The sequence below is a fragment of the Lissotriton vulgaris genome, unplaced genomic scaffold, assembly GCF_964263255.1.
Source record: "Lissotriton vulgaris unplaced genomic scaffold, aLisVul1.2 SCAFFOLD_1386, whole genome shotgun sequence".
Lineage (NCBI taxonomy): Eukaryota > Metazoa > Chordata > Amphibia > Caudata > Salamandridae > Lissotriton > Lissotriton vulgaris.
In genome coordinates, this window is record NW_028244137.1 from 532173 (window position 1) to 556382 (window position 24210).

At 48.5% G+C, this 24210-nt stretch overlaps 1 protein-coding gene across 1 annotated transcript; it reads right to left on the reverse strand.

The window, feature by feature from the left end:
- Nucleotides 1–20644: 20644 nt before the first annotated feature.
- On the reverse strand, nt 20645–23991 carry LOC147668139 (uncharacterized). Its single transcript, XM_086948754.1, has 3 exons — nt 23091–23991; nt 22533–22720; nt 20645–21097 (listed from the first exon to the last, which is right to left on the reverse strand). The coding sequence occupies exons 1-3, from the start codon at nt 23989–23991 to the stop codon at nt 20645–20647; spliced, it is 1542 nt and encodes a 513-aa protein (XP_086804880.1).
- Nucleotides 23992–24210: the final 219 nt, after the last annotated feature.

Consider the following 24210-nt stretch of genomic DNA (forward strand, 5'->3'; position numbering starts at 1 on the left):
ATGTCCTGTTAGATAGGTCACACCCTCCCTTGCAGGCTACCGAGAGCAGGAAGCAGGCTGATGCGCTTGCGAGTTGGGCTGAGGGTTGGGACATGGCGGATGTGTGGCGCAGCATGCACCCTATAGAAAGGGAATACACCTTCTACTCCCCTCCCCACCAGCTCCACACCAGAATTGATCATGTCTTCTGCTCCCGTCCCCTCACAGCACTGATTGTCCGGGCCCAACACATGGGGAAGACACTCTCAGATCACAACCCCGTGGAAATCACTTGGCAGTGGGGTAGGCGCCTGGCCCCCATCCCAACCTGGCGACTGTCTCCTGACCTCCTAGAGGACTCGGTCTTCCGATCTGCTCTGTCTGACACTATAGACACCTACTTCTCCATGAATACACGCACAGCCAGCTCACGGCAGATAGAGTGGGACGCTTTCAAAGTCTGTCTCAGGGGGACTGCTATGACTGTTAAGGTGGGGAGAAAACGGGAGGTGATAGACCAGTTGAGGGAGGTAGAAGGCTCACTAGCGTCCCTAGAGAACGAGGCAGCGGGCACCAATGTTCCATTTACACCACTGCAAGAGGCGCATATTAGACATGCGGAACTACTAGAGGAACTGCGGCTAATAGACTATAGGGAGTACACAAACAGACAGCATACGCAGGCCGACCGTGCCGGTACTCTACTAGCACGCCTCCTACGGGACTCCCCGATCAGCCACCCCATCCTGAGAGTTTTGGACCAATATGACCGCCCGGCTACCACTCAAATAGGGATTAACACGGCGTTTAAGGATTATTACACCGCGCTATATAGCCCCCCGCAACCCTTATCGGAACCCGCACTGGCGGCCTTCATGGAGGGTCTAACTCTCCCACAACTTACTATCGGCCAGAACAAAGACTTGAAACGTATTATATCTGTGGCAGAAATCAGACAAGCAATCAGAGCCCTTCCAAAGGGTAAAGCCCCTGGTACGGACGGCCTGCCAGCGGAATTCTACGCCACCTATATTGACCTCCTGGCCCCACGGTTACACACGGTTTATCTAGAAGCCTTACGCACGTCCTCGCTGCCGCAATCATCCATGCAGGCACTGATCACCTCCCTATTGAAACCGTCCAAGGATGGTCTACACATGGCCGATTACAGACCCCTGTCCCTTCTCAATACTGACTCTAAAATATTGAGCAAGGTGCTAGCGACGAGACTCGTGCGATACGTGCCTCAACTGGTCCACCCGGATCAATGTGGGTTTGTAACGGGCCGCAATACGGCCATGAACCTTAGGCGCCTGGCCCAACTCATGCTCGGAGACAACATCGACGCTGATTCCGAAGGATGCATTTCTCTAGACCTGAAACAAGCCTTTGACTCCTTGTGGTGGGACTATATGTTTACCACCCTACTGAGATTCGGGATACCGCCCGAATTCCTAGCATGGGTCAGACTGCTGTACACCATCCCCACGGCCCGGGTGCGCACCTCCAGTCAAATCTCAGGCCCTTTGGCCATAGCCAGGGGCACTAGACAGGGCTGCCCGCTCTCCCCTCTCCTATTCGTCCTTGCCCTCGAACCTTTGCTTTGCAGGCTCAGGTTAATGGCCCCCCGTTATGGCATTCGACGGCATGGTGTGGACCATATTGTATCTGCATATGCGGATGATATTATTTTATATCTCCGTGACCTGAGGGGTGACCTGAGCCCGGTTTCCCGGGTTTTCGAGGATTTCAGGGAGATCTCTGGCCTCGCCATCAGTGAATCTAAGTCCTACGGGTTTACATTTGCAGCCGTAGATGGGTCGACCCCTTTACCTTTCGCCCCCCATATGTTCCAGATGGCGGAAACCACGTTCAGATACCTTGGAATACAGATCTACCGGGAGGCGGGCATGATGATAGATGGCAATTTGGGGAAGGCCATTAGATCACTGAAGTCACAGGTTCAATTTTGGCTGGCGTTGCCGCTCTCGATACCCGGTAGAGTGGCAGTTTCCAAGATGGTGATGCTCCCCCGTCTTATCTACTACTTCACCAACCTGCCTTTCCAGATCCCGGCGGTAACGTTTAAGACCCTTGACTCCCTACTTATCGAACTTGTGTGGGGAGGCGGCCGCAGACGCATAGGTCTGGCCAAACTGCAACTCCCCTCCAGCTCCGGAGGCATGGGCTTACCGGACTTCAGAGCTTATAATTACGCGTGCCAGCTACAATGGCTAGCCTACTGGGTGGCAGGCCGCAATCTACATGAAATTAATATGTCGGTGGATGACCATGCTAAAGGGAGAGTACACATCTTGCTCCTACCTGGCTCGGTTCTACCTAGAAACGCTCTGCCCCTTCTTAAACTGGCGATCACGTATTGGCGGAAGGCGCTGAAATACACGTCCCCCGGGACTCCCTATGCCCCCACGGTCCCACTACTGGGCATCCCACTAGGCTCGGGCACACTCACAACGACCCTTCTGGAGCCCTGGCACGATGCAGGTGCAATACACGTAGGTGACCTGTTTGCGGAGGGCCACCTGTTATCCTTCGAGGACTTCAGAACCACTCAGGGCGTCCCCACCAGCTCCTTCCTCCTGTACGCCGGACTCCGACACTATATTGAACGCACGTGGTCGCCTGACGGACGGGAGCCTATTACGAACCCCCTCGTCTCAATGCTCTACCTCATGGGAACGGGCGGCCACCTGACCAGATGGCTCACAGCTAGCATTAAATCAGGTAGGGCGCTTCCACTGGCACCACTGCGGGCGAAGTGGGAAATAGACATCGGGAGGCCATTGCGAGACAAGGAATGGGAGCGCATACTTCAATTCCCTAGGAAAGTAGCTAGGAACCCCAAATACAAGTTCATCCAATTGATGGTACTACATAGAGCTTACCTGACTCCACACCGCCTGCATGTGATGTTCCCTGCAACCAGGAGTAACTGCCCCCGATGCGACGCAGACGACGCGTCGTTGGTACACAAGCTATGGCAGTGCCCTAAATTGGGGGTATTTCTGGACCACTGTTCATGCCTCGCTTGTGACGACTGGTACCCTCCCCCAACCACCTACGCTGGAGAGTACACTCCTAGGACTGGGACCGCTGACACGCACCAGAACAGTGACGGCGCGCTTTTCGGACCTGGCCCTGTTGCTAGCGAAGCGTGCCATCACGATGAGATGGAAATCGTCTACACCACCTAACCCTGACTTATGGCGGGCGGAAGTAGTGCGCTGGGGTAAGGCAGAGGGCGAGGCATTACAGAGAGAGGAGAGTAGAGGCCTTCGGAAAATCCCGATATCGCTGGAGTGGTTTGACACTTTGGGGGTCTTTGAGGCTGGCACTGACGAGGGGGAAGAAGACACTAGTGATTAACCGCTTAGAATAGTACTACACCATGAGCCACATCCCCATCCACGGTCACTACCCACGGTGCACAGCAATGGGGTTCGGGTGCCCCCCGACCCTGCGATTACATTCTCCCACCCTACCTGTGTGTTACATCAGAACATACGCTGCGCGTCAGAACATTACTGGAGACCCATATGTCAATTTCTCAAAGAATTACCTGCCCAGAGAGTGAAGGGAGGGATATTGTTGGGGTGGAGGGAGGGTACGGGGTTAGACGGGGTTTGTTAGACTCTTCTAGTTTACCGACAGCATAAAGAAGAAAATCGAATGTACTATGCTCCTATCTATGCTCTGAGCAAACGCATGCATGTGACACCGTGATTAACATTGCGCTTGTATGTATTAAACTGTATGCTGCCACTGCTCTTGAAACTATGCTAATAAACAGATTAAAAAAAAAAAAAAATGATCCAGTACCCGGAAAAAACGATCTAATGATATTGGCATCACTACGATTAAGATCTGCCACTGATATCTTGCTATGCTATGTAGGAATGAAGGAACGGCTAGATAGAATATATGAGTTTGTTCAGACAGGGAAAGACCCTGACAGTATCAAGGACGCCATGGATAAACAGAAAGTTGACATTCAAGCACAGATATTACGATTTTTCATAAATTGTCTAATAAGAGAGCGAGACAGGCCTGAGACAGATCAAAGTGAATTAGATGCACTAACCAAGTGGGGTCAAAATATAGCCGAAGGAAAACATGACAGGGGGGCTTGCATAGCCAGTATGTACCAGAAAATTAGAAGGGCAGTGATAACGGCACACCAGAAAGGGAATGACAAAGCTTCCTCCGAGGAGGAAGAAGAACTTGCAGAACCAGGAAGGTCTACAGATACTATAGCGTATGTAGGTAAGGGAAACTACCTTAGGAAAGGCATCCGTCCGGAAAACAAGAGAGTTTTTCTCTCTGCTTTAACAAACCCGAATTCTTCTGAACATCAGTTCCAGGAAACTGATAAAAGGCTTCGAGACCGAATGGGGTACCATGTACTCAATTCTATGGATGAACAGGAACTAGCCCGGTCAGCCGTGTTATGGGCCGAAAACCCAGACATATATCATGATGATACGTTAGCACAGACATTCTTGAACCTTTCCCCAGACGAGCAGAAAATAGCAGGTGTATACATGATTCAGCACCTCCTCATCAAGTTCAGAAACCACCATTCCGACCCAGGTCCCTTACACGACACATTAGAAGCCCTACTCATGGATAGATGGAGAGGTTTCAGCACCAAGTTAATACAAATAATTCTAGAACAACGACATAAATATAACACCTTCATAAGCTCTGAATATGTCCCCCCCCCGCCTCCAGAAAGAAAAACGTACCACATGCAATGCCTGAGTGGCATTGAAAGTCAGAATCCCTTACGAGAAGTACACCCAGTTATGGGTGCGGATCAAGTCTTGAAACGTGTGTATGTTCACACACCACTGACTAAGTTAGAACTGTTAGAAATGAAGAAATTAGTCCCGTGTCACGATAAAGACCCTGCAGGTTTTCACAGAGAGCTCAAAGACATGTTACTGATGGGAGATTACACGTATGATGATATTATGAAAATGTTAAAAGTACTGTTGCCCACGGGCATTTACGAGAAATTAAAGGAAAAGGATTGGGACGTAGGGGAGGCCAAGATAGCATGGGCAGAAATAGAAGACGAAGAAAACAAACGAATCCCAGGGGTAGGCCTTGGGGATAGGACTAAAGCATTACCCGGATTAATAGTACAGGTTTTGCCAAGATTATTGACAACTCAAAAGGAAGATTGGGACGCAATCTCGTCCTGTAAACAGAAACAAGATGAAGATACTAGTGACTTCTATTCAAGATTCGAGAAATGTTTCATTATAAATAGTGGCCTACAACCGAGCAGCGAGTCATATTCACACCTTTTTGTATCCAAATTAGTCGAGAATTCCCTACCATTAGTTAAAAATAGAGTGTACAAAGTTGAAAGTACTTGGCAGGCAAATACGCCATCCCAAATGTTACAAATGTTACAATATCATCAGAACAGAATTAGAGAAGAACAAGATCAGGAACAGAAACGTATGAAAGACACGAAAATGAAAATGTTAGTAGCTCAGACGGTCCCAGCCGACGGTCAAAGAAAGGGTGGGACCCAGACAAGTCATTCTACAGCCCCTGTTAAAGGGACATGTAATTACTGCAAGCAGCCAGGTCATTATGTACATGAATGCCCAGTCCTGAAACATAACATCTCAACAGGTAAAACTAAAGAAAGACCGCATCCGCCTAGACACGATCAGGTCCAGCAACAGACCTCACAAAATGTACAGCCGATGCAGAACACACAGCCTATGCATGCTCCATCCCACACAGCACAGACAGTAGCAGTACCGCAGCCACAGCCCATTGCCGCGACTCAGCAAGTTTCACAACAGATGTACCAGTATGCCCAATCTGCATATCCAGATTACCCCCGATATACATGAAACAGCCTAGAGAGGGAAGGTGGTTTGCCTCTTATTGAAATTCCTGTAGATCAAGAAGGTCCTTATGTACACAGTCACGTATTGGGAAAAGACAGAAAGTTTTTAATTGATACAGGGGCAAGTCGCACTACAATCAGTCATAATGAAGTCCCAGGGGCACCCCTCTCAGGCTCACAGAATGTTTCCCTTGGTTTTTCAGGACAGCCTATTGTAAATGAAGTATCGGAACCAGTACCATTAGCTGTGGGTCCATTATCTCGAGTTACAGATTTGTTACTTACGAAATCATGCCCAGAAAATCTGTTAGGTATTAAAACACTGAAGGCTCTAGGAGCCATAATATGCTGTTCCCCGGAGGGAGTCAGACTCTTTCTACGGGATTTCAAGGGTCATTATGTTTTACGTGAATTTGATGTCAGATTGAAAAATGTACCAGATCACTTATGGGCAAAAGGCCCAGCTGATGTAGGTTGTATGCATATCACTCCATATCGTGTTACACTCAAGACAGGAGTTGTTCTACCCAGAATCAGACAATACAAGTTACCACCCGATGCTGTAGTGGCTTTACTGAAAATCATTGAAGAGCTTATTGCCCAGGGAGTGGTTGTAGAGACCGACTCCAATATCTGTAATTCACCTATCATTCCAATTCTTAAACGTACAGACCCCAATGCACCGCCAGTATATCGGCTGGTGATTGATCTTCGAGAGCTGAACAAATGCATTGTACCACAGTACCCCGTGGTCCCCGATATCTCTTCCCTATTGACTGCTATTGATTCAGAAGCAACGTTCTTTACTGTAATTGATCTCAAGAACGCTTTCTTCAGTGTACCTATTGATCCGGAGAGCCAATATCTCTTCGGATTCAGTTTAAATGGACGAAGTTTCAAATTTTCCCGCGCACCTCAAGGATTCACAGAAAGCCCCAGCATCTATAGCCAAGCACTGAAAAGACAACTAGATTGTATCCAAATGCCAGCTAACACCGCTTTACTGCAATACGTCGATGATCTACTGATCACCGCACGAAATGAGCCCGAATGTGAGCAAGCATCATTAACAGTTTTACATTTCCTGGCCGACAAGGGACACAAGGTGTCTCCTTCGAAGCTACAATTCTGTGTTCAGCAAGTTGTGTACTTGGGTCACTTGCTGTCCAAAGTGGGGAGACAGCTCACTCCCGATCGCATTCAGTTAATTGTAAATATGCCACGACCCCAGACACAAAAGGAAGTGCGGGCCTTCATAGGCCTCACCTCGTACTGCAGACAATGGATTCCTCAATATGCATTTCTAGCTAAACCACTCATCCAGTTAACGACGCAGGAGGCAGCAACTTCGATTGCCCTCCCTTGGACTCAGGAACATACACAAGCCTTTGAGGAATTAAAGAAAGCATTATGTCAAGCACCAGTTTTAGCGACACCATGTTACAGCAAACCGTTCACACTTTTTGTCACAGAACGTGATGGTACAGCATTGTCTGTCCTCACTCAAGACCAAGCAGGTTCACATAAGCCTTGTGCTTATTTTTCAAGTACATTGGATTCAGTAGCCCAGGCACTCCCTGCGTGCTTAAAGTCAGTAGCAGCAACAGCGTTAGCAATCAGACAGAGCGATTCAATTGTTTTAGGTCATCAGTTAACAGTACAAGTTCCACATTCTGTAGAGGTTCTTTTAAACAGAACCCAGACTCAACACTTGACTATAGCACGACTGACAGGTTACGAATTGACACTATTCCAGCCACACATAGAAATCAGACGCTGCAGCATCCTGAACCCCGCAACACTGTTACCTACAGTTATGACAGATCCAGTTCCGCATGATTGCATAGAGATCATTAATACAGTAACAAAGCCCCGACGAGATTTAACAGATGTTCCATTGACAAATGCAGACCTGACACTTTATGTGGACGGTTCATGCATGAGAACAAGTACAGGAGAGTTAGTGGCCGCATATGCCGTGACCACTGAAACTGAAGTTAAAGAAACACATCGTATTGATACACTGTCTGCTCAAGCGGCAGAGCTCATCGCTCTGACCCGAGCCTGTATTCTAGCCAAAAACAGAAATGTCAACATATACACTGATTCCCGTTATGCGTTCGGAGTTGTACACGACTTCGGCATGCTGTGGCAAGAACGAGGTTTTCTGACCTCTCATGGTGCCAAGATTCAACACGGTCCCCTCATTCAAGCACTGTTAGAAGCAATACATCTGCCTTCAGCCATATCCGTCATGAAGTGTAAAGCACATACTAAAGTCACAGATTCTGTTTCCCAGGGTAACGACCTGGCAGATCAAACAGCAAAACATACAGCACTGACTCACACTCAGACAACTGATACGACAAAGACAACAGATCCGACAAACTGTATGACAGTCAGGGATCCCACACTAGATGTTATCGACATTCAGACACATGCTACTCCAGAAGAAATAAAGAAATGGATCGAACTAGGAGGGATCCAGACAGACCAAGGTTGGATGACGAAGGGAAAATCTACATGGTTTCTCCCTGACTCTATGGTTCAAGTCATGATAAATACAGCACATAGTCCTGCACATCTAGGAGAGAAAGCGATGTTAGACAGTTTACAAAATCTCTGGAACAATAAACACTTACGAGCAGCCGCAAAACAGAAAGTGCGTACTTGCATGATCTGTTGTCAGTTCAATCCAGGTAAAAGCGTCCCTGTAGAGCAAGGTGGATTTCATCCTCCCGATCACCCTTTTGAAGTCCTCCAGATGGATTATATCCAGATGGACCGTTGTCGAGGATTTAAATATGTTCTCGTAATTGTTTGTGCTCTGTCCCGCTGGACCGAAGCATACCCAGTCCCAGTTTTCACAACTCCACTCCTGAGGCGGAAGCCGGGAGTTTAGCATTTTAGCACTGTTCACTTGTTTTAAATCTGCTAATAATCCTGTTTGTTTACCTGAATTGCGCAGCACACCGCCAAGCCGACTCTGGGCTGACGCGGCACACCGCTGCCAGGGCAACGCCGCCTTCCCATTCGGCTGTCACGCCCACTCGCGCTGACCACGCCCCCTGCCTCTATTTAAACGCGCGCTGAATACAAGCGAGCGTTTCACAACTCCACTCCTGAGGCGGAAGCCGGGAGTTTAGCATTTTAGCACTGTTCACTTGTTTTAAATCTGCTAATAATCCTGTTTGTTTACCTGAATTGCGCAGCACACCGCCAAGCCGACTCTGGGCTGACGCGGCACACTGCTGCCAGGGCAACGCCGCCTTCCCATTCGGCTGTCACGCCCACTCGCGCTGACCACGCCCCCTGCCTCTATTTAAACGCGCGCTGAATACAAGCGAGCGTTTCACAACTCCACTCCTGAGGCGGAAGCCGGGAGTTTAGCATTTTAGCACTGTTCACTTGTTTTAAATCTGCTAATAATCCTGTTTGTTTACCTGAATTGCGCAGCACACCGCCAAGCCGACTCTGGGCTGACGCGGCACACCGCTGCCAGGGCAACGCCGCCTTCCCATTCGGCTGTCACGCCCACTCGCGCTGACCACGCCCCCTGCCTCTATTTAAACGCGCGCTGAATATAAGCGAGCGTTTCACAACTCCACTCCTGAGGCGGAAGCCGGGAGTTTAGCATTTTAGCACTGTTCACTTGTTTTAAATCTGCTAATAATCCTGTTTGTTTACCTGAATTGCGCAGCACACCGCCAAGCCGACTCTGGGCTGACGCGGCACACTGCTGCCAGGGCAACGCCGCCTTCCCATTCGGCTGTCACGCCCACTCGCGCTGACCACGCCCCCTGCCTCTATTTAAACGCGCGCTGAATACAAGCGAGCGTTTCACAACTCCACTCCTGAGGCGGAAGCCGGGAGTTTAGCATTTTAGCACTGTTCACTTGTTTTAAATCTGCTAATAATCCTGTTTGTTTACCTGAATTGCGCAGCACACCGCCAAGCCGACTCTGGGCTGACGCGGCACACCGCTGCCAGGGCAACGCCGCCTTCCCATTCGGCTGTCACGCCCACTCGCGCTGACCACGCCCCCTGCCTCTATTTAAACGCGCGCTGAATACAAGCGAGCGTTTCACAACTCCACTCCTGAGGCGGAAGCCGGGAGTTTAGCATTTTAGCACTGTTCACTTGTTTTAAATCTGCTAATAATCCTGTTTGTTTACCTGAATTGCGCAGCACACCGCCAAGCCGACTCTGGGCTGACGCGGCACACTGCTGCCAGGGCAACGCCGCCTTCCCATTCGGCTGTCACGCCCACTCGCGCTGACCACGCCCCCTGCCTCTATTTAAACGCGCGCTGAATACAAGCGAGCGTTTCACAACTCCACTCCTGAGGCGGAAGCCGGGAGTTTAGCATTTTAGCACTGTTCACTTGTTTTAAATCTGCTAATAATCCTGTTTGTTTACCTGAATTGCGCAGCACACCGCCAAGCCGACTCTGGGCTGACGCGGCACACCGCTGCCAGGGCAACGCCGCCTTCCCATTCGGCTGTCACGCCCACTCGCGCTGACCACGCCCCCTGCCTCTATTTAAACGCGCGCTGAATACAAGCGAGCGTTTCACAACTCCACTCCTGAGGCGGAAGCCGGGAGTTTAGCATTTTAGCACTGTTCACTTGTTTTAAATCTGCTAATAATCCTGTTTGTTTACCTGAATTGCGCAGCACACCGCCAAGCCGACTCTGGGCTGACGCGGCACACTGCTGCCAGGGCAACGCCGCCTTCCCATTCGGCTGTCACGCCCACTCGCGCTGACCACGCCCCCTGCCTCTATTTAAACGCGCGCTGAATACAAGCGAGCGTTTCACAACTCCACTCCTGAGGCGGAAGCCGGGAGTTTAGCATTTTAGCACTGTTCACTTGTTTTAAATCTGCTAATAATCCTGTTTGTTTACCTGAATTGCGCAGCACACCGCCAAGCCGACTCTGGGCTGACGCGGCACACCGCTGCCAGGGCAACGCCGCCTTCCCATTCGGCTGTCACGCCCACTCGCGCTGACCACACCCCCTCCAATGTCAGCTGAAGTCCAATAAATCATGTGCTGCAACCGGAAGCGCAGCGGACGAGCGCAGCGGGCGCGCCGATTGCGCGCCGAAGGCGCGCATAAGGCAAGCTCGTCTGCGCTCGTCCGCGCCGAGGACGGGCTAAGGGCCACTTCCCCTTCCGCTTCAACTCCACCACGGGCGGCAAACCCGGTAAGATACATCTATACCGCTGCCGAACTTCTCAACCTCAGACACGTAGCAGAACGGCCCCATGTTCCTCCCTGTTTCAGGTACACCAACCCTCTCACGGGCCCTCACTACTGTCCTACTTGCACTTTGGATACTAATAAACCGACCAACACTGCCTCACGCCCAATATCAGCAGCACTCATAAACGCAAGATCGCTTCCCAAACACAAGCTTGAAATTGCTGATTTAATAGACAACTACAAACTGGATCTTTTGTTTATTACAGAAACCTGGGGGGACGAAGCCTCCGGTCCAGACTTCAAAGCTGCCACCCCTGTCAACTTCAATGTGTGTAGATTAGACAGACCCATAAAAAAAGGTGGAGGCATAGCCATAATATACAGAGACCACATCAAACTCTCCACGGCACAAACTATATGTCCCGAATACGAAGCCCTCCTTTTCACATTAGGTCTCTCTGCTAAATCATCATTTAAGGGCATGCTAATCTATCGACCTCCGGGATCGAGATCCAAGTTCCTAGCCAACTTAGGAAATATAATTGAAGTGGCCGCAGGTTCCCCATACTTCACCATACTGGGCGACCTTAATTTTCATTTAGAAAACTCCAATGACCCGGATACTACTCAGCTAATCACGGATCTAGCTGCCGCAGGCCTGATGCAAATAGTGGAATTTCCCACTCATCAAGCAGGCCATACCCTGGACGGTCTATTCACCAACAACCCCCAAATAGCCGTTACACAAGTAATCCCTCTGATATGGTCAGACCATTCAGCGATCTGCTTCTCCATCGAAGTGAGCCCCACTAAACCCCCACCCACATCCGTCTCAGAATCCACTTACAGAGACTGGAAACATATTAACCTATCTCAGCTATCAGAGATAATGCAAGAAACCCACATCTCAAACGAGCAGGACCCTACCCTGGCTTCCTCTAATTATTTGAACAATTTAATCATGGCGTGCAACAAACTAGCCCCGATTAAAATCTCACGCCGAAATAGGAAATTACCATCAGCACAATGGTTTACAGAGCCCCTTCGAATTCAGAGACAGCACTGTAGGAACCTTGAAAGGAAGTGGCGCCGGCAATACGACCCCACTGATAAAACAAATTACAAAAACGCTCTTTCCATTTACAAAAAACTTATAAACTCAGAAAAAAGTCGCTACTACACCGCCCAAATCAATCAGGCAAAAAACTCAGCAGGAGAACTGTTTCAGGTGGTCACCCAACTGTCCAACCCACCTGCCCCACGACTAGAAGGTTCACAATCCCTAGCAGATGATTTGGCCAGCTTTTTTGAAGACAAGGTTAGCTCCATTTTTTCGACTTTTTCCCATTCATCCTCTCTCCCCTCCCTGACATCACCTCCTATAAACAATAATGTCAGCTTCATATCTTTTCATCTGACCAATCAAGAACAAATCCGACATCTGGTAACTAGCACTAAATCGGGATCCCCCCTAGACCCATGCCCTCCAGCTATTCTGAATCTTATCCCAGAAACCATCTCCCCCGCGTTATCTACTATCTGTAACGCCATGTTTTCTACAGGCATTTATCCATCGGTCTGGAAAGAGGCAATCATTAAACCCCTCCTCAAGAAACCAACGTTGGATCCTCTTCTCCCTGCTAGCTATAGACCCATCGCCTGCCTTCCCTTCCCAGCTAAGATCTTCGAGAAGGTAATGAATACCCAACTCTCTAAATACATCAACGACAACGACCTTCTTGACGATACTCAGTTCGGTTTCAGGCAGGGCCATGGAACGGAAACTGCACTGCTTAAAGCAGCTGATGAGATCAGAACAGCCATGGACAAAGGAGGCGCGGCGGTCCTAATATTACTGGATCTTTCCGCTGCATTTGACACGGTCGATCATGTCACTCTGATCGACCGTGTCTCAGCTTTAGGCATAAGAGACAAGGCCAAAGACCTTATCACCTCATTTTTAGCTAACCGCCCACAAACAGTCATGATGGGTAACTTCACTTCCCAGACCTTCTCCCTCCCCTGCGGAGTTCCACAGGGTTCCTCGCTAAGTCCGACACTTTTTAATATCTATGTGTCGGACTTGGCGAGAGTAATAAAATCCCATGGAATTGCCCTCACAACTTATGCTGACGACACCCAATTAGTGCTATCAGTGCACAACGACGGAACATCTGTCGCAGCAAATTTTCAAGAAGGGATGAAGGCGATAAGCTCCTGGATGTCTTCAAACTGCCTCAAGTTAAACTCCGACAAAACAGAGGTGATGACATTCGGGAGCTTGCAGCCGGCCTGGTCCCCACAGTGGTGGCCATCACAGATGGGCACGCCCCCCCAGCCAGTGGTCAAGGTACGAAATTTGGGAGTCACTTTTGATAACAAATTGACGTTCCTCCACCACGCCAATTCTGTGGTATCCTCTGTTTTCTTCATCCTAAAGAGAATAAAGAAACTCCTCCCCTACTTGCCACAATCCGCCGGTAAAACATTGATCAGTACCCTAGTGTTCTCCAGAACTGATTATTGCAACTCCTTATTGCTGAATGCTCAGGAAAAGGTACTGAATAAGCTCCAGACGGTACAGAATGCCGCAGCCAGAATTCTCCTATCCATCCCCAAATTCACCCCTACCTCCCCTTACATCAAACAATTACACTGGCTCCCCATCAGGAGCCGAATAAAGTTCAAGGCACTCTGTATAGCCTATAAAACTTTGAACAATCCCGGACCACGGTTCCTAAAAAAAGCCCTCTGCCCAGTGGAACATCAGAGAACATTACGGTCGGCTTCTGCCCACCTGTTAAAAGTCCCTCGGACAAAGAAAGCCAACTGGGGAGACAGATGCTTCACCATCGCAACTGCCAAACTATGGAACACCCTGCCACTCCACATTAAAACTGCCCCTACGCTGCTAAAATTTAGAAAAAGCCTCAAAACCTGGCTGTTTACCTCCTAAATTCTTCCCCTACTGAAGTGGAGTTCTGTAACATTAGCGCCGAGACACCCGTACGGGTAATTGATGCGCTCTAAAAATTGCGATAAATAAATAAAATAAATAAATTACACTGCTCCGACCACTGCCAAGCAGCTGGTTCGTGAATTTTTCCCACGATACGGCTTGCCTCGTGTCGTGTACTCAGATAACGGTCAGCCATTCTCGTCTGCATTAATGAAAGAAGTTTCTTTATTACTGGGATACCAGTGGAAATTCCATTGTGTCCGACATCCCGAAGCCGCAGGCCTTGTAGAGAGGCATAACCAGACACTAAAGATCCGCCTTGCAAAAATATGTCAGGAGAAAGGGGTCGACTGGATAGTCGCCCTGCCAGTGGCACTATTCTACATGAGAATGGTCGCCCATTCGAGATCAGGGCTATCCCCGTACGAGGTGGTCTTTGGCAGACCACCGAATATGTGGGGGACGCCCATTCCGAAAAAGATTACTGATGTTGATTGTAATATGTTGACAGATTACCTTGCCTCCTTGATGTCTGCACTCCAATCATGTCGTTCACAGGTTGCCGCAGCCTTCCCTGACAACACTGATGTAAAGCCACACGACGTCCGTCCTGGCGATATTGTGCTCGTTCGCAACTTCGACAGGAAAAGTCCGCTGGAGCCCCGCTGGAAGTCCCCGAAGACCGTTCTTCTCACAACAAGGACGGCCGTGAAAATAGAAGGAAGAAAGGGGTGGGTTCACACGAGTCATATAAAAAAATTCTCTGGATTGAAACCTGATCGAGACTCGTCCACCCCCACCAAAGACTGTGTCGAACAAAAAGACTTTACAGAATCTGAACGAGAAAAAACCCCTCAAGAACATTATCGCATGAAACTCCGATCTAGCAAGTCAGACAGTTTAATTGTTTAAGTCCTCCCCTAGGTGAATCGGTTAAATAGTTTCTGACATGTATCCCCTAGATCGAGATAGAGAGAGAGAGAGAGAGAGAAGCAAAGAAACGTACATATTGTAAATCACTTCGTAGTCACTGTATAGTGACACTATTAATCATGTTTATCCTGAGTATTTTAATTATTGTTGTCAGCATCGTTTTGCCTATCTATTACCCTATTTTCAAGCGTGAACAATCTGCCTATAATGTCTCTGCTGAACACACTTTTAGTGAGTTACCTCCGCACGAACTTTCCTACAGACTTGCGCTGCGCAACAATACATTCATTAGTATGCTGCATCATTCTCATCAAACTAACAATGCTACAAATTGCTGGATATGTGGCCGACTCCCTCCCTACCAGAATTACAAGGGAGCTCTGCCCCTTTTTCCGTACCCATTCACTCACAATGGCTCCTGCGGAGCATGGTTTAAAATAATTAATTCCTTAGATCCTGACATTGCTGTTTTCGATGGGGGTTGGGTTTGGGGAAACCTGAACTTGGTCCTGCTCGACGTCTGTTACCCTGATAAGGAGGGACTTCCCACTAGAATAGGAACTGATCTAGAAAATGAAGTATATGGATTAGGTAATTATACAATTAGCCTGATGATTCTTACTGTTGAGTCCGAAGCTACGCCAGTTCTACCCATTATGTCAGTACTGCCAGTCACTGGAGAATTATGTATCAAGAAGAAAGGTTCAGTACATTTAGGTCATAGTAAATGCACTACTGTGGTCGAATTCAGTGATCAAGGAAAATCGTCCTTTAAAGCTATTAGTCATTCTTACTTTGTTTGTGGTCATACCGCATACATACGTCTACCTCCAGATTGGGATGGTACCTGTTACATTGCATTCCTTCTGCCACCTGTTTTCCTAGCTCCCCCTGATTACCATAGAAATACCAATCTAGTAAAGAATAGATCCAGAAGAGATATTCCACTTGTCGACTACACAGAAACGGCATGGGAACAGTACACCGATTTTAATAAAGGATTCTTTTTCTTTTTAGGACCTGTTCAGAATAGTAAATTAATACGTAGATTAACTAGAACACTTGAAGCAGTAGTGAATGAAACTGCCTCCGCCTTAGGTAACTTAACAGAAGAGCAGTCCGCTATGCAGGTTGTTGTCCTTCAGAATCGTCTTGTTATTGACGTCATCTTGGCAGATAGAGGTGGAGCCTGTAAGGTCATCGGGTCAAGTTGCTGTGTTTTCATACCACAAAACGCACCATCTGTATATCAAGCTATCACCCGTCTCCACAAAATTGCAAATCAGATACATCAGAATCCAGGCACCTGGACTTGGTCCGGTTGGTTCTGGACAACGTTAACAGCTTGGGGATGGAAGATCCTATCCTTTCTAGGCATTGGCCTAGTCCTAGTATTCAGTTGCTGCCTGTGCCTGCAGTGTGGGCCAGCGATTTGTGGACTGTGTGCCACCTCTTGTATTGAACACTCCAGTTTTCTCTCAAAACGTAAACGAAAGAAAGAAGAACAAATGATGTTACAAGAACAAACTGATCGATTCATGAGGATCGATATTTCATGAAGGGTCCGTAGGGAACAAGGAGGGAATGAGGAAATATAAATTTTTGGTCATGTTATGTTCCCTAGCGCGTACCCCACCGACTCCATGTACCAGCTTAAAGTGCATGTAACTTCCCTCCTGTGTCAGCTATGAAGACGCAAATACATTTGCGTCCAACGTTAACTTGTCCTCTTTCAGATCCACCATGAATGGATTATATAGTCCGTTCCTAAGTATGCTATGCCACCGTCTTTTTGTAGTACACTTTACATGTTTTCCTGCTCTAGCAGAGTAGGCCCTGAATTTCTGCCATCGAACCTCTTTTTGGCTCCTGACTCTGACAGCCTCTGCCCAGGCTACCTCTGTACCCGTGAACTCTGACTTACTTTCAGCGCGGCCCCTCGCGCTCAGCCTGCTTTCTGCCAAGACTGACTATAACCTTCGAGTTATCTGTCCCGCTCCTCGAGAATGCATTCCTGCCTACTAGCTCCAGTAAACATCCTCCCCAGCTGCAGAACCAAAGGGCCGACCTGTCTCAATGCAAGTAATTCATAGCCTCTGTTACCATGCTTCCATGGAAGGCCCCGTGCCCCCACGCTTCTCACGCAGACACTTAGGCGCTTATACACGCATCCATAGTTAGCATAGAATAGCTTCTGCCCTAGAGACCTTTCCGCCCAGATAGTATGGTTCCTAAACATCAGATATCAGATACGATAAAAGTACAAGTTGATCTGACATGCCAGACTTCTGTCTCTTTCCGTCAGTGTAAATGTCAAGTCCCCTGCACCCCGTCAATCACACGTCATGCAGCTGCGCGCGCATCCAAGCTTCCGATTTCTGCTGACATTGCAACAATTCTGTTAGCACCACCCCTTGGTGCAACCCACTTGCGTCACCTATCAGTGACGTTTCTAGCACACACCTCTGGTTCACGCCTAGTTCACGCCTCTTGATTACGTACTAGTACCACGTGTATACTGTTATCTTGTCTTCTCTCAGCTGTTACGCCTCTTGCACTATTACTTATGATGTGAATTAAGTATATAAGCTATGTAATGTCAATAAAGTTTGCTCTATCCCTTCTGACACCCCTGTGGTGGTCAGAACATGATATCCTGGTCAAGACCATTCCTTTATGAGGAATAAAACCCTTAGAAACTCTAACACCACGGACTCTGTCTTTTTTTCATTCCGATTGAGTTATTATTGATTAGGTACTTACCCGCATAGAAATTAAGAGAGTAAATTAATTATTTACGTCAACAGAACTCACATCCATAGAAGGCCCATGGCCCCCACGCAATGCACAAAGAAATATATGCACACACTAGCATTTAGTGATGACCAACCTTTGCTCGAGCGACCTTTAAGTCAGTTAATACATCCTCCAAACTCAAGATATCAGATAATACCAGAAGTGCAGGTCGTCCTGACATCCAAGACTCCTCTACTAGCACGAAAGTCAGCTCCCCCCAGTTACACGTCAATTCCACGTCATGACCAAATTGCGCGCACAAGTAGGGTAAAGGTTCCTGCTGACCATGCAGACCCCCTCCATGTATCCACTCACCTATGACACACCTATGACTCATCAAGTGAACACCCACGTGTACGCCTTCTTACACGCCCTTTTTCACGCCCATGTGCTCTTATCTCTCTCTTTCACTTGCTCCGCCTTCTCTATGCAAGTTAATGTATGCTTTAAAGTATAAATGATGTACTCTGTGAATAAAGTTCAGATGACGATCCTTCCTGATCCCTAGTGGTGATGGAACCCGATTCTCCCTTAACTCGAGTTACTGAATTAAAGCCCTTTTGAATCGGACACCACGGACTCTGCCTCTCATTATATGCATGATCCTTGTTAATGTATAGAAATTCTGACAGGGGAATTATTTTATTTACCACAGGTTTAGAAAAGGGTTAGTAGAGGAGCATTAGAGGGGTAGAGTGGTGAGTAGAAGAGTTTTAGAGGGGTTGAGGGGAAGAAAAGGGTTAGTAGAGGTTTATAGTTGTAGTACATGGGAAGATGGGTATTACAGAGGTAGGCTACAAGAAGAGGGGTAGTAAAGGGGTAGTGTTGGAAAAGGTTAGCGGGTAGTAGAGGGATGTTCGTGGTGTAGATGTGTAGTTAGGTAGATGGATAGAAGGGTAGAGGGTTATAGGTGTAGAAGAGGGTTATAGTGGTAGTAGAGGGATAGTAGAGTGTTAATATAGGGTTAAAGGGGTAAAAGAGGGATAGATAGATTTGGGTTTAGAAAAGGGTTAGTAGAGGAGTATTAGAGGGGTAGAGTGGTAGTAGTGGTGTAGTAGAGCGGTAGAGGGGTATAACTGTAGAAGGGTAGAACAGTCGTAGTGACCTATAAGAGGTGTAGAGAGATAGAAGATGGGTAGAGAGGTACACAAGTGTTATAAGTATAGAAGAGGAAAAGAAGAGGGGTATAATAGGCGGAGAAGGGTACAGGGGTAGAGGGGCAGAGGGGCACTTGATGGATATAAGGATAAAAGTGTAGATGAGGTGTAGAAAGATAGTAAAGGAGTAGAATGGGGCATTAGAAGGGTAGGTATAGTAGAGGGTTAGTAGAGGTGTAGATTAGATCTAGAAAAGTAGAGTGTTAGAGGAGCAGTAGATGTATAGAAGGGTAGAAGAGGTGTAGAGGGGTAGTATAGGGGTAGCAGATGGGGCACTAGAGGGGTACTGGAGTAGTGTGTTAGAGTGGTAGCAGAGATATAGGATTATAAGTGGAGTAGAAGAAGGTTAATACAGGGGTAGTAGAGGGTTAGTAGAGGGATAGTACATGTTTAGCTGGGTGGGAGGGGAAGTAGATAGGTATAAGAATAGACATGTAGTAGAGGGGTAGAGGAGGTATAGAAGGATAGAGGGTAGTAGAGTTGTATAGGTGTAGTAGAGGGGTGTTGGGCTAGAAGGATAGAAGGGTAGTAGATGGGTAAAAGAGGGCTAGTAGGCTGTAGGAGGTGTAGAGGGATAGAAGAAGGGAATAGAGGTCGAAGAATGGCAGAGGGGTAGAATAGTGAAAGAAGAGGTGTAGGGGGTTATTAGAGAGCTAGTAGAGGGGTGTAATAGGTGTAGAATAGTACAGGCTATAGAGGTAGTCTATGTGTAAAGGGGTAGTAGATGGATAGAAGGCTTGAACTGTAGATGAGATGTTGTGGGGTAGTAAAGATGTAGAAGAGGGGCACTAGAGGGGCACTAGGGTCGAGGGCTAGAGTGGGAGCAGAGGGATAAAGGAGTAGGATAGTAGTATAAAAACGTTAGTAATGGGGTAGTAGAGGGTTAATAGAGGGATAGAAAGTTTTTGAGGGGTAGTTGAAGGGTAGTAGGAGGTATAAGGATATCAGTGTAGCAGAGAGTTAGAAGAGGGTTAGAAGGATAGAGTGGTAGTATGTGTAGAGGGAAACGTGTGTACAGGGATAGTAGAGGTGTAGAGGGGTAGTAGATGAATAGAAGTTTATAAAGGTATATGCGGTGTTGAGAGGTAGTATAGGTGAAGAAGAGTGGCACTATAAGGGTAGTGGGGTGAAGCTTAAAATGGTTAGCAGAGTGGTATAGTATTATAAAATGGGTTTAATAACGCTAGCACTGGGGTCGTTGAGAGGTATTAGAGTGATATTAAAGGTGAGGAAGGGTATTTGATGGGTAGTAGAGTGTTATGAGAAGGGTAAAATTATAGATTTTTAGTCGAGGGATTGAAGGATGTAGGGGTATTAACTGTGTAGAGGGGTATTGGGATAGAATTATGGAAGGATAGTATGTATGTATGTATGTATTGGCATACTTATTAAGCGCGGATGTCACCCAAAGGGTATCCTGGCGCTGTGACCCAAAACAACACTACCAGTATGTATCCACCCTACGCCCCCCTTGGGAAAAGATTACTTTTAAGGTCCTTTTTAAAGGACAACAGATTTTGCCTACTCCTTAACGGTAGCGGTAAGGAATTCCAAAGTTTGGCAGCCGCAAAGCTGAACGAGCGGCCACCCATCCTCACCCTTTTAAACCTTGGAACAGTCGCCAGGAAGGCCGACGAAGACCTAAGAGCTCTGGCAGTGGAGTACCAAGAAAATAGATCCTGCAACATCACTGGCCCTTGACCGTGTAAAGCAGGACGCTTTAAAAACAGATCCGTTGCTGCACCGGCAACCAATGAAGATCAAAAAGTGCAAGAGATGAAGAGGCAGAGCGTGGGCGGGAGAGGGCCAGCTTAGCCGCCATGTTCTGAACCCGCTGCAGCTTCAGGATCAAGATGTTAGGAGACCCTAGAAGCAGTGCGTTACAGTAGTCTAACCTACTGAGGATGATACTACGCACTGCTTCAATCCTAGCTGCCGGGGGGAGAAACTGAAGAATTTTTCGTGGAGTCCGGAGCAGTAGCATGCATGTCGCAGTGGTTTTGTTGACAAATGCATCTAACTGAAGACTAGGGCCAAATAGGACCCCAAGATTGCGTGCAGAGTCGGCGGCCGTCACAGTACCAGAAATAGAAGTGTGCCAGAACTCTTCTGGTAGAGGACGAGGCAGCCGATCCAAAGAACAGTGAAGAACCTCAGTTTTGGCACCATTGAACTGGAGAGAACGAATAGTTTCTTACCTGTCGGTGTAGTTTTGCAGCTTGAAGATCTTTCTGGATTCACCCTGGCAGGTGTATGGCTAGCAGGTCGATTTTGAGTGATATTGCCCATCTCCAGATTTCCTGTGCCAAGCTTGAAAGTTCCCCCTTGTTTGTTGATGTAAAAACGTCTGTTTGTATCAGCACCTTCCGGCTGTACAGGTGCTTCTGAAAGGCCTTGAGGGCTAGCAGCACTGTTTTCAGTTCCAGGTAGTTTATATGCCTGACAGCATCTGCTGGGCTCCACAGACCCCTCACTCTGAGTTTGTTCATGTGTGCGCCCCATCCTTTCTGGGATGCGTCTGTGGTGATGGTCACTGTTGGGTCCGGTGGTGTTAGAGGCTTCCCTACTGTTATCTTCTCTTTGGTCCACCACTTTATTTCTTCCTGCGCCCTGTGCGTTACAACCACTAGATCTTCCCAACTTCCTGTAGCTTGTGACCATTGCTGCTGTAGCCACTCTTGGAGTGGTCTCATCAGTAGGCGTACATTGGAGACCAAGTGTATGCATGACGCCATCATTCCCAAGATCTTGCTCACTGTCCTCACTGTCAGAGCTCGCCCCTTCTGGTAGTGACGCTTCTCCCTCAGTAAGCTGAGCGTTCTCTTCTCGCTGGGTAACACCCTGCACTGGACGGTGTCGATTAGGGCTCCCAGGAAGGTCTTCACCTGTTCCGGTTCCAATGAGCACTTTCCCCAGTGTATGGAGAATCCCAGACCTGTTAGCGTTCTTGTGACCTGCTGTGCATGAACCTTGCACGTCTTGTAAGAGCTTGCTTTTACGAGCCAGTCGTCGAGGTAGAGGTATACGTGTATCCCCCCCTTCGCAGGTGAGCGGCCACTGCCGCGAGGCATTTGGTGAACGCCCTTGGTGCGGACTTTAGCCCGAAGGCCAGGGTTGTGAATTGGTAGTGATCCTTGTTCACTGCGAATCTTAGCATGTGCTTGTGCTGCCTGTTCATGGGGATATGCAGGTATACATCCTTGAGGTCTATGGTGGACAGGAAGTCCCCGGCCTTTATCTGCGGGATGACCTCTTGCAGGGATGTCATCTTGAATTTCTGTGTCTTCACATATTTGTTCAGGAACCGTAGGTCCAGGATGGGTCTTAGGCTTTCGTCCACTTTCGGCACCAGGAAGTAGTTTGAGTACACCCCCCTGTTCTGTTCTTTGAGTGGGACGGGTTTGATGGCCTCTTTGAGGAGGAGTTCTTGAGCTTCCTCTTGGAGCAATTGCAGCTCTCTTCCCCGAGTGCTGTCTTCTCTTTGGCTTTCTGTTTGGTGGTTTCTTTTCCAGCTCTATGCAGTATCCGAACTGCATGATGTTTAGTATCCACTTGTCCGTGGTTATTTTTCTCCACTCCTGTCGAAAAAATCTCAGCCTGCCTCCTACTGGTGTTACATGTTCTTTTGAGTCTTGTCCGAGTAGCCCTCTCCACATTGTTATTCCGTGCTCCTCCCCCGGAGGGTTCGAGTGGGTGAGCACCTTTCCCCTTGTGCAGTCACTTAGAGGGGGGTTGTTCACCGCCTCTTCTTCTCTGGCCTCGTCCGTTTCCTCTTGACCGAAAGGACTGGCCCCTGCTCTGGTAGTTCCAGCCTTGCCTCTGCTGGCCTTGGTGACCTTGGTTGTCACTCTGTTGCCCCTGGTGGAAACTCTGGTGTGAATCTCCTCGCTGGCTTCCGTTTGGCCTCCGTGTAGGAGTGCCCCTTCTCATTCCCCTGAATTGCAGGGCCCCCATGGACCTTGCCGTCTCATTGTCCTTCAGTTGGGTGAGCTTCTCGTCAACTGGGGCTCCGAACAGCGTTTCACCATTGAAGGGAGTGTTCAGGATGTTGTTCTGGACCTCAGCCTTGAAGCCTGAGATTCTGAGCCAGGCTTGCCTTCTCTCCATGATGCCTATAGCCATCAGTCTGCTAGATGTTTCAGCTCCATCCAGGGCTGTTTTCAGGCATGAGTTTGCAATGCTTTTCCCGTCTTCCACGAGGTGTGATGCTCTCTCACGGTATTGTTCTGGGAGGTGCTTGAGCAATTGGCCCATCTCATCCCAATGTTGGTATTGATGTCTATTCAGGAGGGCGTTGGAGTTCGCCATCCGCCAGTGCGTTGCGGCGTTCCTTTCAATCTTCCTGCCTGTGAGGTCCATCCTCCTGCTTTCTTTGTCAGGTGGAGGCCCAGATGTTGTTGGGACGTTGGCCCTTCTTCTGGCCGTTGCCGCGATTATCGAATCTGCTGTGACAGACCCCTTGATGTAAGGTGGGTCCTGTGAGGAAAACTTGTATTTCTTTTCCGTCCTCGGCGTTACTGATCTGCATGTAGCCGGGTCCTTGAAGGCTTCCTTCCCCTGGTCTGTGATACTCTTCAGCATGGGCAGGAATTGGCTTCTTGTCTGTATGGGTAGCAAGGTTTCCAGCAGAAAATCTGCTTTAGGCTTCTCCTCTTCCAGCTTAACCCCATAAGCTGCTGCCGCCTTCCTGACGACCTCATTGTAAGCCCTGATGTCATCTGGTGGCGATGGCCTCGAGGGGTATGTTTCCACAGCCTCCTCCGGGTTTTCGGCGTCGATGTCCTGCCACTCCTGGTTGTGGGTCGTCGAGGAACCTGATCCGTAGCTTGACTGCTGCTCCCCGTAATCACCTTCAGTGTAATAGAGGTCCTCTTCCTCTTCCTGCTCCGAGGGCTCCAGACTTTTCGGCGTCTCTTCGACGTCGAACTCCTCGTGTTCCTGCACCTCAGCGACGGCGGTTGTCGGCCTCGAGGGTATCTTGTAACTTTTCATCTTTTCATCTAAGTCCTTCTTTCTTTGAAGGATGCTCTCCATTTCGGCCTCGAGCCTTCTCTTCTTTCTCTGCATCTCTGCGGCCTGGTCGTCGTCGAGCGATTCGGCTGCCCTCTTCGGCGGCATCGTCGACGTCGAAGCCTTCTTCGGCTCCTTTTCCTTCGAAGTCGAAGACCCTTTTTCGGGTGCTTGCTTCGACGACCTTTGCTTTTCGCAGGTCTTCTGCCTCCGGGAGTCCTTCTCGAAGGATCCGCCGGGCTCTTTTTCGGAGGATGCAGCTTCGGCCGTCGAGGT